Genomic DNA, 13,181 nt, shown 5'->3' with positions numbered 1-13,181 from the left:
GATGCAATATTTCAAGTTAATATATGCGAGTTGATCCTATATACTGTAACTATAGCGGCGTGCCTTGCAGCAATAAAACAAATGAGAGTGCTTCCTTACAAACGAAAATCTCGAGGTAGTATATAACGCTTTTATTATGTTTTAGCTAGTATAGCATTTTATAGCTACTATAAAAGCTTTATAGAGTTTATAGTTTTTGCATCAATGCCGTCTTTTTATGTATGGATTCGTCTTTTTATCTTTATGTGTGGATTAATATCAAATACATAACTTAATTAACAATTCCAGTACTCAGATTTAGCGCCATAGACGAAACAAGTTAGTTTTCACAAAATTAATGTATAAGTTACAGAAGCTTTAAGGATTAACGAGACTGTTGTGAAATATAAACATTGGTATACCTATCCAGGAATGTATTATTTGTAGCCGTACTGCAACTGGACACGTCGCTCTTAATACTGGCGCAGTCAGGCATGTTCGTGTACTGCATGTTCAGCTTGATCGGCTGCCACCACACGCTGGGCAGCAACAACAGCGCCGGCCTCACGGGATTCTTCTCCGAGTTCTTGTCGCTCAATCAGGTACGAACATTACCGATGAAACTTTTAAAAAATGCATTAAGAGTCGACGCCACGACACGACAGTTTTAAAATATAACCGTCCAACGAAATATAACCGCACTCTCTGGGTGAAACCTTGTTAAGAATCATCGCGCATTAAACAATAACAAATCCATTGCACAAAACCCACAATGTCCACAACTAACTAACACCCGAACATCAATGCATGTACCTAAGCATATACATATACCGTTTAACCCGAATAAAAAATCTTTAACCCGAAAATAGGTAGTTTCTTAGGAATTAAAAGGGCAAACCAAAGACGATATAAAATTACTTATAGGTTTAGTCTGATATTTTGTGTAAGTAGGTACATATTGAAGTAGGTACATATTAAACTACAATAGTTATAAAACAATAAATACAATTACAGACCATACTGCAGTCCCTGTTTATAATCGATGCGTGGTGGCGGCGAAGCAGCACGTCGGAGCAGCGGCGGGACAAGCCCGGCCGGCAGCTGGTCACCTTCCTGCTGGTGGCCAACATGGCCATGTGGGCCATCAATACGCTCGAAAAGGTACTATTCGATTCCTTACATTTCATAAAAATAACTAAATATTTATTCTTTTAATTTATTTCTAATCTTTATAGACATTTATTTACATACAAGATATATACAGTGGTACTACTAAATAATAAATTATTTATTAGATTTTCTTGAACTACTTAAATTCTACCCATACATTCTGACCCGAGACGAGAGAGACTAGGTACTTACCTCAATATGATACCTATTTAAAATTAAACGTCTAATATACATATTTTTGCTTGTACCTAGAATCGCGCAGAATTCCGACCCGCTCATTTGGATTTCTACGGGCCATGGGCCTGGACCATCATCACGCACGTATCCATGCCGCTGGCGATCTTCTACCGGTTCCACTCGACAATATGCCTCTTCGAAATTTGGAAGAATAGTTTTAAGAGTAAACCCCTGTATTTGAACGTGTAGCAGAATTGTAATAGAGGTGGTGTACGGACACATTGTAAACGAATTCATTCATAAAGTGGCCATGGAATTTTGCGGCTGGTATAACTTACCTATTGAAAATAATGATCTTACAATAATAGTATTTTAATGTATTAATATTTTAATCTAGTTTATATTTTGCAAACCTAGTCCTTAGTTATCTATATTTATAAAAAGAGTTAGCAGCAATGTCGAACAACGAAAATACTAATACAAAAGTAGTATTAATCGGTGCATGAGTAAAGCTGTAATTCTATCACTTAGACACGAAAAATGCGAATAGGTAAATGTAACAAAAAACTGGAATTTGTCTTGCATATAATAAAATTTACTTTCAAAACGTTACCATTGTTTAATTTGGACCTACGTACTCGTAAGTTCATAATATGTCACAGCTATTCGGTTGATGTTATTATATTTGTTACGACTGAACTACATTATTTCTCAACCGACTTCAAAATATATCTTTTATTTTTAAATAGGTATGTATTAAATAAGTAGTACCACATGTCAAAATCCATTTTGATGATGTAAGTAATCCACGAGGCAATAAGGGAACTCCTAGGGAAACATATCATGCGACAATCTTACGCGAAACAATCAATTCGCTTATCAAGTCTCTAAGAATTGGTTGTTTTTGGCCACCACAATGCGCAACGCAATGCGGGGATCTTTCTCTTTTACTCCAATGAAGGGGTCATTAGAGTGACTGAGAAAGATGCCCGCATTCGCGATTATCGCTCTGCGATGCGGATATTTGGACGGTTACATACGCGGGTGCGGATGCGGAGATATATATTTTTTATAAAGTCACAAATGAACGAAAAAGAATTGTAATTTTAGTCATTTTTATTTACGAGAGGAAAACAATATTCATGAGTATTTTTCTTAAATATTTTGCACTAAGCTTTTTCTCGGGCTTTCTTATCTAGTTTAAAATACGCCCATGTCGCAATTTGCGTCGGTAATAAGTTAAATAAAACCGGCCAAGTGCGAGTCGGACTCGCGCACGAAGGGTTCTGTATCATTACGCAGAAAACGACAAAAAAAATCACGTTTGTTGTATGGGAGCTCCACTTAAATATTTATTATATTCTGTTTTTAGTATTTGTTGTTATACAGGGTGGAAAGATAAGTCGGGCCCTGGAGGGAAACTACCTTAAATCCTTAAGTTGGCTCATTTTACTTAAAGCAGACATTCCTTTATTTTTAAAAAGAAATAAAACAGCATTCAAACATTTTTTTTTTCTTCAATTTTGCTTGTCTAAAAAAATCTTGAGTACTAAATATTAGATTTTATGGATATTTTATACGACTGACGAGTGTAAGACCTAATGTTTCTTGGAGAAATGTTATCATTAACATTAACTGTATCGACTAGTAGAATAAAATTACGAGTTTTTATTTTTTGGAATTTTTAGTCGGTTCTAGTCCCGGGCGAGGCAAGCGAGTTTTAGAAAATCTTTGAATGCAGTTTTGTTACTTTTTAAAAATAAAGGAATGTCTCCTTTAAGTAAAATGAGCCAGCTTAAGGATTTAAGGTAGTTTCCCTCCAGGGCCCGACTTATCTTTCCACACTGTATAGCGGCAACAGAAATACATCATCTGTGAAAATTTCAACTGCCTAGCTATCATGGTTCATGAGATACAGCCTGGTGACAGACAGACGGACAGACAGACAGACAGAAAGACGGACAGCGGAGTCTTAGTAATAGGGTAACGTTTTTACCCTTCGGGTAAGGAACCCTAAAAATACGCCCAGACGCCCACGTTACGCTTGCGTCGGTATAGTCGGTAAAGACATTGTATTTTTTCATTCCATTGTATTTTAATATAGGTATTAACTTTATAAATAGGTAAACTAGAAATTAACTATTAACATTCGTTTTTCAGATAACTCTTTAATATCACGTAGAAACTACTAAAACTACTTATTCAGCCAATTCTATTTCGTACCTAATTGATGTTAAAAAAAATAGCTGCCGAAAAAAAAAACGTTAAGTCTCGTTAACAATATCAACATCAACAACATGCGGTGACTGGTGAAGATTCACATTTGACACCACGACACCAGCGTTCCTGTGTAGTTGTAGTATGTACTTGTAGTACCTTGTGCATGTACCGACTTGCAGAGCTCCGCATCCGCAATAAACTCCGCATCGTATCTTGCGGAGGCGGATGCGGATGCGGATTCTCAGAATGATAAAAGACGGTACCATGGTATAATAATATACTCCGCCTGGTACTCCATTCCGAGATTCGCGTATGACCTAACTGACACGCGCCTACGTCATCATGCTGTTTACAGGTTCTCAAACTTTGAAATGTGGGAGAATTTTAACCAACGGTGAAAATTATTTTAACGGCATTAATTTTAAGTTATTCATGTAGAAACATAGTAAAATAAAACAAATCGAATGTATTAAATTAAACTTTATTTATCTATACAAGACAAACGTTTAAAAAACTAATTCACAGTTACACATTAATTACCAAGCTTACGACGTGAAAAGTTTGGAAAACACTGCGACTGCTGACACTGAGCGAGAAGGAAATAACAATTAACACGCGTTCGACAAGGATGACGGTCAGGGCATGAAGTTATCTAGATCCGAATTGTCAAATGTGCACAGCGCTATCCTGTGTTGCCAGTAGTATAAACAGAATTACCCGAAAGTCTGAAATTTCTTTCGTGAATCGGAAGATATTGCTAACGAGTAATTAAAAATGACGTGTTATTGTAAAATTTAAGCTAAAATACATATAAATGAAAATTATAAAATTATAAAGAAATATTTAAACTTATTAACCATAGGTATAATGTACCCATGTAACATGTTATGTTGAAATAAAGTGGCAATGTTATTGTGACGTAGGCCCGTGTCACTGTGGGAATGGAAGACCATGTTTTATTAGACCATGGACGGTACCAGTCTCAGCCGCGAACACGAGTGTGGAGTCGAATTCACTGATCTGCGAAATCGACTCCACACTCGCGTTCGCGGGTTCGCGCCGCGATTCGCGCACGAGTGTGGAGCGGGCCTTACTCACAATCCTTACTGGACATTTCGAGTTTTAGTTATTAGATCTGTTTCCAATATGATACTGTTCTATCAGTGTCAATCTAATAACTAAAAGTCGAATTGGCCTGTAATACGGCCTCATTCTAATTTTAATAAACGTCTAAAATTTGATCTCGTTACGATATGGATCGGATCTGTCAAAAGCGACGTTATTGTTTGAAGAAACTTAACTTTTGACACTGACAGATCCGATCCATATCATATGGAGATCTCATTTTTAACGTTTATTAAAATTAGAATCAGAGGGCCTACCGCGAACCACGTTCGACGTGTTGCCTCCCTGTCACACTTACGTACGAATTCACAAGTGCGACAGGGAGGCAACACGTCGAACGTGGTTCGCGGTAGGCCCTCAGAGGGGCTACCGCGAAAACCGAAATTCGCAAATTGCGGGGATCTTTCTCTTTTACTCCAATGAAGGCGTAATTATAGTGAAGAAAAAAATGCCCGCAATTTGCGAACTTCGATTTTCGCGGTTATAGCCCTGGCCGCTAGTGTGTGTAATTTTCGGACCTGCTACATAGTGGCAAGGCCGTGGAGTAAAGCGCAGCGCCGTGCCATCTCAATTAACGCGTCCCTTTGTCGCGGTCCAGTTGCAATCTACGATGTCCGGCTAATTGTTTACTTACTCGACAGCCCTTAATTACGTCCATTATGTACCACTTGCGTATAATAACCTAATAAAGCGTACAACAGCAGATATATTGATTATGCAACAGCTTCAGCTGGTAATTTTAATTGTATTAGATAGTACGTGGTTGTGTGGCAATATGAAAGTTTTTAGAGAAAACAGTAGTCATTAGGCCGTCACTCTTCATTGTAATGCATGCTTTAACTCTTTTTGATCACGTGTATAAAATTTCATTTTCACCTCAGCAGCTCGAACAAGGGTACTTTGCTTCTTAAAAACAGTGAGCAAAATGCGATTTTGCTCACTGAGTCATTTTGTCTCACTCAGTGAGCAAAATCGCATTTTGCTCACTGGGTGTGTCTCACTCAGTGGGCAAAATGCGATTTTGCTCACTGAGTGAGACATAATGACATTCAAGTGACCTTTATAGTCAAATGTCATTTCAACATGCGGGGTCTAATACAAGTTCGATATACTTGGGTTCTATTATCTCTGTCCTTCTAGGTATGTTCTCACTGCTTAGGGTGAAAATTTTTGTGTACTACACGAGATCAAAGTTATTTACATCTCGTGCGCTTTTGAATCCCTTACTACGTTCAAGATTCTAAATTAGATTCACTCGCTACGCTCGTGAATCTATTATAGAATCTTTCGCTTGCACGGGACTCAAAATAAGCACTCGAAGAAATATCAAACTTTGATCTCTTGTTGTACAAATAACTATTGTATCGAGATTAGATCGAGATAAATATATAAGTTTTAATAAAAATGATTTTCTAATAAAACTTTCAAAATTGCTTGCGTTTGCGTTGCATATCGTTGCGTTTCGTTGACGCGATGGATGGGTTTCAGAAGTACGAGTATTTTTTCCAAGAAACCGCGTGTCATCGATCTAACTAAAGGATGACTCACGTTAGACCGGGCCGGGCCCAGGCCGAGGCGTCCGACATGTCATTATCTATGACGGCTGATCGGTGATCACGTGGTGCTTTCCATAGAAAACGAAGCGCCGGAAGCTCCGGCCCGGCCCCGGCCCGGTCAAGCGTGAGTCATCCTTAAATAGGTACAGGTACTGAACCACGGGAGAACGTCATCGGTGTCGTGCCTAATCCTCGAGATAAGCACTCTCTGCCTCTGAGATACTGCCAGATAACTAAGACATTTTTTTGATCTCACCGAAAATGCAACGTACGTAATGTGAAACTAAAGATAATTTAACCAATTTATTCACGATAAAATAACGCGTCGACTATCAGTACATGTGATGAATGCAGGTATGGAAGACGTCATCGAAGAAGATGTAGAATGGTGAGTACCTAATCAATGTGATCATCAATAATTAAATTAATGACATGAAATGAAAAAAAAAATAATTTAAATAAAAAAATCTTAATAACTGAAATTTATTTAGGGGCTATTCATAAATTACATCATTTAGTTACTAACATTGGCACACTTAAGTATGTGCCTTTTTTCGTTTTAATTAGTCAAATTTATTCTTAGCTTCATTGTTTGTCCGTAAGAATGCACAAAATTTTATAGGTTCAATCACAAGACAATTAAAAAAACATCCAAAATATGCGGCAAAGTTGACTTTACTGGTTACAAATACCTACATATAACCTACGTAGTGATAGTGCTATTTGGTGAAATGAGACTGCCAATGATGACCAGAATGGAACTCTTCTACGACAAGTATTTTAATTGCGTCTCGGTTATGTTGTAGTAGTGTGTGTAATATTTCGAGATGCACTATGGTCGTAAATAATTATAATGGCATTTGAAACTGCTTTGTGAAGTTGGTTTTTTCTAATAAAGATTATTTACAATTTTCCCTTTGAATCAGGATTCCGTCACCTGCGACGAGACGCAAATCATCACTAGCTCATGACGTCCTCCACCATCACTATGACCTAGGACCTCATCATCATCACCATCCCGCAAAACAGTCCAGTACCAGCCTAGAGCGCAAAATACGACATAGCCGGTGAGAATTTGAAGACTGTGAGATCCTAATACTTATTCGAAAATGCCCGGTTTTTTAATGATATATATCTCTACGCAACGCCAAGTACCTACACTTAGTCGTTCCGATCTGAAATATGCTGGTAGGCGACAATTCGAGTCGCTCTCCGTTGGATGCGGTCCAGAGGGAGAGTATTAGCGAAAAAATAGAATTATATACCTATTTGATTTTAAAATCAATGTGTCATAAGTGTAATTTAAAAAAAAACTTGTTAATTAATTACACGGATACATTCTATAAGTATATCTTGTTTAATTTCTCACCCGTATTGGATTTACACACTGTATATATTTAACCGTCGCTACATTACTAACCGTCTTTCAAAAAGTAGGAAGCTGTGCAACATAACCGTAGTCGGGTTTTTGAAAGGCTTTATGTTCGAGCAGGATGTTAATTTATTCTTGCTATTAAATATAAGATGCATCAGAACCTGAAGCAGGAGGAGGGCGCGTGTCTGAAAGTGACACCATGCCCGCTAATTACCAGTAAGGACAACATCTTATAGCCGCAGCGAGTGCTCGGCTGTAAGGTGTTTTTTTTTTTTGCTATGAGCTGGTGGCCAATCTAATACTCTTAATGCTAGAAAAAAGCAAAATACTTCCGATGTTATTGTAAGTAAATATACTTTTAGGACAAGGTAGATATACCTACGCCATTCGTTTTGGTATATAAAATTATTTAACTTAGGTAGGTATTTGACGTAAACTCTATTTTTAATAACAATGTTCATACAACTGGCATGACAAAGGTATATATTGTATTATTAAAATGATTTGAGTAAAGTTTTTGTTTTGATCTAAAAATTATCGAATAATGAACCCTTATTTTATTATACACTGGAAATTATCCAATTAATGTCATGCAAACCTAGTTTATACATAGATATATATTACATGATGACACAAAAACCCCTTTTTATTTGTGAAGCATTTTCAACTGTACCTAATGATAATGACCGTCTGAATTTCACACATTTAGCTGCAGCTTGTTAAAGTATGACTTCTTATTGACATACATGTACTGTCTAGTACATTAGTCACTCACGGTGATGCGAACAGTGTGCTGTAGGCGCTAGCAGAACCAACAACGCCGCTCCACTGTTTAAGCCCTAAGTAATTAAAATCGATTCCTGTTAATTGGTTCAATCGAGAGGCGATGCGTGATCTGTAAAACCGGATGCAATAAAAATTGAATCTGCGCCAGGCGGTCCATGGCAAAAAATAAAGAGAAATCCAATCAAAATGCAGCTAAGGAGTGGCGGGAGAGGTCTGAGCCGCTCCTAGCCGTGCCTGAGGATGAAAGGTGAGTCGCAGAGCCTCATTAAACCACTATTTCACGATAAACGGCGCAAACTAAACATCGCCGTTACTTTATATCGACAGGCCCCGCATAATTTGTGTTGCAGACCTCGAACATCTCTTAATGAACTAGGGAGGGATAACCGTATTATAACTGGGTCCGTGTACCCACTTATCAACGTCTTGGTCTTCAAAATATTTTTAGTTTCCCCGTTAAAATACTAAGTAAATAAAATATTAAATAGGTAATATTTATATGCGATCCGGCGGCATTTTCGGGTTCATTTAGGTACTTTGTTATTGATAATTTAGCATTTTATTTCACCATGAGTTTTGTCGTCACATATATTTGTACATACAACAATACTGTATATAACAGGATTCTGGTGACCAGTATAAGGATTTTTTTCTTCAACCCTTACGGGGTGAAACGTGAGTTTGAAGGTTTTAAACGACTTCTGCTGACACTGACTGCTGACATATAATAAATACATAAATATATATATATATATATATATATATACCTACATGCAACTTAATGGCACTTATATTAATAAACAGTACCGTTCAAGTTACTGCCGAAGGTCTTACTCGTAGGTCTTAGGCTAGCTCAAAATGTATGCGTTTAAAAGCACTGAATAAATAAACTTGAAATATTCCGAATTGGTACGGTAGGTACATTGTACGATTTCCAATAAGCCTGGTTAAATATTGACCAGATGTTGCAGCGGTCACGGTACCAGTAGTTACAGTCCACTATAAAGAGCAATAAACAAATATGTAGGTAGGTATATATGTATATTCGTGAAACAACCAACAGTACAAATAGGTATATTTTGGTAGATATAAATATTTGCTCTACACCCTTTTCATAGGCATAATCATTTACAAAATTTATTATAAAGTACACGATACCTACGTTTAGCGCATTGGTTAGAAATAGATAAACTTTGTTTTAGGGTTCCGTACACAAAGGGTAAAAACGGGACTCTATTACTAAGACTCCGCTGTCCGTGTGTCCATCCTTCCGTCTGTCTGTCTGTCTGTTACCAGGCTGTATCTCATGAACCGTGATAGCTAGGCAGTTGAAATTTTCACAGAGGATGCCGCTATAACAACAAATACTAAAAACAGAATAAAATAAATATTTAAGTAGGGCTCCCGTGTGGGGTTGTATAACAAACGTGATTTTTTTGCCCTTTTTTGCGTAATGCCGCACTTGGCTGTTTTTTTTTTTGTTATTTGAGGACAGTTCTCAATTGTGGTGTATTCTCGAGGAAACGTGGAATAAGGAAAAATATATATTTTCAATGACATGGTGTTTTTAGAGAGCGCCCACCACACTCGCTGCCGCGGCTGAGTGTCGTGTCGCCCTGCAGCCACAGCTCCAGCGTAGACCCACTACCCTCGAAGGCGCAACGGGTACCGCTCTCACATGGCGAGTAAGTACCTACTTAGACAAAATAGACAACCTAACAATATTTGTAAATAAAGAGTGTATATTGCCTGAAATTGTTTAGATCAGTGCTCCACACAATCAAATATGGAACAGCAATAGGCCAGTCAAATTAGATTTTTTCCAGGAATTAATTCCCAGCAAGCTAGAAATCGTCTTAATACCTTAATTTGGTTCTAAATTAGTGTAATCCGAGTTTGCTCCATTCCGGGAGTCGTGGAAAAATTTTTGCTCTTTTTCAGTTTATAGGTTGTAGTTCAAAAACGGTACGTCCGATGGAAAATTTGCTCTAATCATGATAAAAATTTACATCTGAGGGTCCGAAATATGAATTCGTAGTCAAAGATTGTAAAAAATGGCCGCCACTTTGAATTTATATTTTTTTTTGTATAATCGTGTTAAAATTCGATTTTTTTTCCACCAGTGTGTGATCTATAAGAGCCTTGCTTGTAACATTATAATTGATGGTGGTTTGCTTTTACATCAAGTGGTTTTGTCAATCCAAGATAAAATGTAACTCCCAAGGCTCCTAAAATTTATCCACACCTCCTGGGATGGAGCAAACTCAGATTATACGCATTTAGGACCAAAGGAAGGTATTAAAATGATTTCCAGCTTGCTGGGAATTAATTCCTCAAAACGCTTTTTTGGATCTAATTTGACTGACCTATATACAATGAAATCACACAGCTAAACTTTGCAACAAGATCAGATCGGTCATCATTTGGGTTACATAATTCATTCCGCATAATTTTCAAATCTAATTTGTAAATCAGCGTACTAAATGTATCAGTGAATATTTAATTAATCGAGTAAGCTTTCCTGACTAATATTCATTAGTATTTGTGGCAGATAATTTCATTAATTGAAACAATATATCATTTTGTTTTAGCGAATCAATGACGGTGGTGTTGTCAGCATTTTATGCCAAACTATTAATAGTTTTAGGAGTGGCTCTGCCTATTACAAGTACTATACAGAATGAACTTTACACTAATTTCACTTCGGACGTAAGTATCGTGATAATTAGAGCATGAAGCGATTAAAAAATGCGTAGATTCTATATCAATTATGTCCTTTTATGTATTTACTTGGTATGAAAACTGAGGCCCTACCGCGAAAAACGAAAATGTCTGTATCTGCCTCTCTGTCGCTTGAATAAGCAAGAGCGATATCTTTATCGCTACAGATAACGAAATTTCGATTTTCGTTTTTCGCGGTAGACCTTCAGTACACATTTATCTAAAGTCATCTAAAATGTTCATGTCTTGTTCATGGGTTAACAACGATATGTACTTACATACATATAGCAACTTTGGTTTCAGATTTTTACTATTTATTTATACGTGGTGAGCATGTTGTTTTTGGCATACACATTCTGCCACCTAAAAATAGCAAAGAAGGAATGCGATGGTAAGCATAACATTGCAATATTGTAACTTACTTATCCAGTGTTATCCATCCACCGTTCCAATAGGTATAGTCTATAGCTGTCGGTGGGCACTTTTTTTATTATATTTGAACATGGAATTTAGAAAAGTAATAAGACACGTAAGAATTGGACTAGAGTACTGTATAACACTAGACCAGGTAAATGATATCGCTCTTCTATAATTAGGTACTGATTAACTTTGTAACATTAATGAGACTACTTAAACTCCATTATTTTATTGCATTTTATGCTTAATTACAGAGTATTTTCGCAACATTTCGCAATATTTCACGTGGTGAATATATAAGGTCATGTGGTCATACTAAGCAACTTGTAATGTTCCGTACAAAACTTTGCTCACGAAACACTTATTACTATACTAGCGACCCGTTCCGGCTTCGCACGGGTTACACAAAACCTTAACAAATTATACACTTAAACCTTCCTCAAGAATCACTCTATTGATGGGTGAAAACCGTATGAAAATCCGTTCAGTAGTTTTTTGAGTTTATTGCGAGCATACAAACACATAAACAGATAGAGACGCGGCGGGGGACTTTCTTTTATAACGTGTAGTGATAATACCAATTCTAAAATCGCGAAAATCTCTAGTGTTTATTTCTACCTGTATCGACTTTGGAATTTTATTAAATATATACTAGGTAACTGACACGGCAAATGGACCAGCCTACTCACTGTCATGTAAAACAACAGTTGTAGGTAGATAAGTATTTGCATCGTTGTTGCATAGAACTTGTTAATTAGGATGCCACTGTAAATACTGCCGAGAGACTTAATGTATGTTAATAGATTCATAGTTACCATATTAGGCTTCAAATACTAAGGTAATAAATAATTTAGTAAGCTAGGGGATTCACTAGATATTAACTATTAACGGTCGTACATATCCTAATCTTTTAATCCTTTCGTGAATCCTATCGATGATTGAACGAGCGCAGTGTGGGATTCCGTAGTAGTCCATTCGTAAAAATAGACAGACTTAAAAGGGGGCCTTCAATAGATACTATAGACATAACAATAACAAGCAAAATAGAGTATCTTCGCAGCAATTACTGAGAAGAGAAAACTTTTCGCGAAAACTAAAAAATGGCTTAACAAAGGGTTCAAAAAAGTTTTAATTGAAAGTCTATTTAAGGTCTACTTTCATGTTTCTTTAGTCACGGGTCAAAGTTTAGCAGGGTTTCGACACAATTTTCGACTTTTGGACCAATTAATATTTGGACGAAAATATTGTTTTTACTCGTATCAAGACACCTATTTTTTTTCAAATACCTTCATCCGGCATGAATTCGGAGGGGTGTATAGGAATGAAAACCGGGAATTTAAAACTGACCATTTCGTTTAAATGTCAACTTTTTAGGATTCCGTACCCAATGGGTAAAACGGGACCCTATTACTAAGACTCCGCTGTCCGTCCGTCCGTCCGTCCGTCCGTCCGTCCGTCCGTCCGTCCGTCTGTCACCAGTCTGTATCTCACGAACCGTGATAGCTAGACAGTTGAAATTTTCACAGATGATGTATTTCTGTTGCCGCTATAACAACAAATACTAAAAACAGAATAAAATAAAGATTTAAGTGGGGCTCCCATACAACAAACGTGATTTTTGACCGAAGTTAAGCAACGTCGGGTGGGGTCAGTAC

The 13,181-nt window shown here is 37.1% G+C and overlaps 2 protein-coding genes across 5 annotated transcripts in view; both read left to right on the top strand.

Moving 5' to 3' along the window:
• Positions 1-1,761, top strand: part of LOC134806798 (proton channel OtopLc-like) — a 28,920-nt gene extending 27,159 nt beyond the window's left edge. Inside the window, exons 11-14 of one of the 3 annotated variants that reach the window (XM_063780170.1) lie at positions 1-115; positions 427-581; positions 994-1,140; positions 1,402-1,761. In XM_063780170.1, coding sequence (XP_063636240.1) covers positions 1-115; positions 427-581; positions 994-1,140; positions 1,402-1,575 — 591 coding nt within the window. In that variant the 3' untranslated portion in view covers positions 1,576-1,761. The remainder of the gene's footprint in view (positions 116-426; positions 582-993; positions 1,141-1,401) is intronic. The other 2 variants (XM_063780172.1, XM_063780171.1) reach the window with 2 other exon arrangements.
• A 4,695-nt stretch (positions 1,762-6,456) lies between these two features.
• Positions 6,457-13,181, top strand: part of LOC134806572 (proton channel OtopLc-like) — a 36,186-nt gene continuing 29,461 nt past the window's right edge. The window contains exons 1-6 of one of the 2 annotated variants that reach the window (XM_063779881.1): positions 6,457-6,615; positions 7,154-7,294; positions 8,362-8,635; positions 9,960-10,073; positions 10,980-11,097; positions 11,413-11,500. In XM_063779881.1, coding sequence (XP_063635951.1) covers positions 8,544-8,635; positions 9,960-10,073; positions 10,980-11,097; positions 11,413-11,500 — 412 coding nt within the window. In that variant the 5' untranslated portion in view covers positions 6,457-6,615; positions 7,154-7,294; positions 8,362-8,543. The remainder of the gene's footprint in view (positions 6,616-7,153; positions 7,295-8,361; positions 8,636-9,959; positions 10,074-10,979; positions 11,098-11,412; positions 11,501-13,181) is intronic. The other variant, XM_063779880.1, reaches the window with a different exon arrangement.

The sequence above is a fragment of the Cydia splendana genome, chromosome 3, assembly GCF_910591565.1.
Source record: "Cydia splendana chromosome 3, ilCydSple1.2, whole genome shotgun sequence".
Classification (NCBI taxonomy): domain Eukaryota; kingdom Metazoa; phylum Arthropoda; class Insecta; order Lepidoptera; family Tortricidae; genus Cydia; species Cydia splendana.
This window is presented reverse-complemented; position numbering and strand designations above follow the sequence as displayed.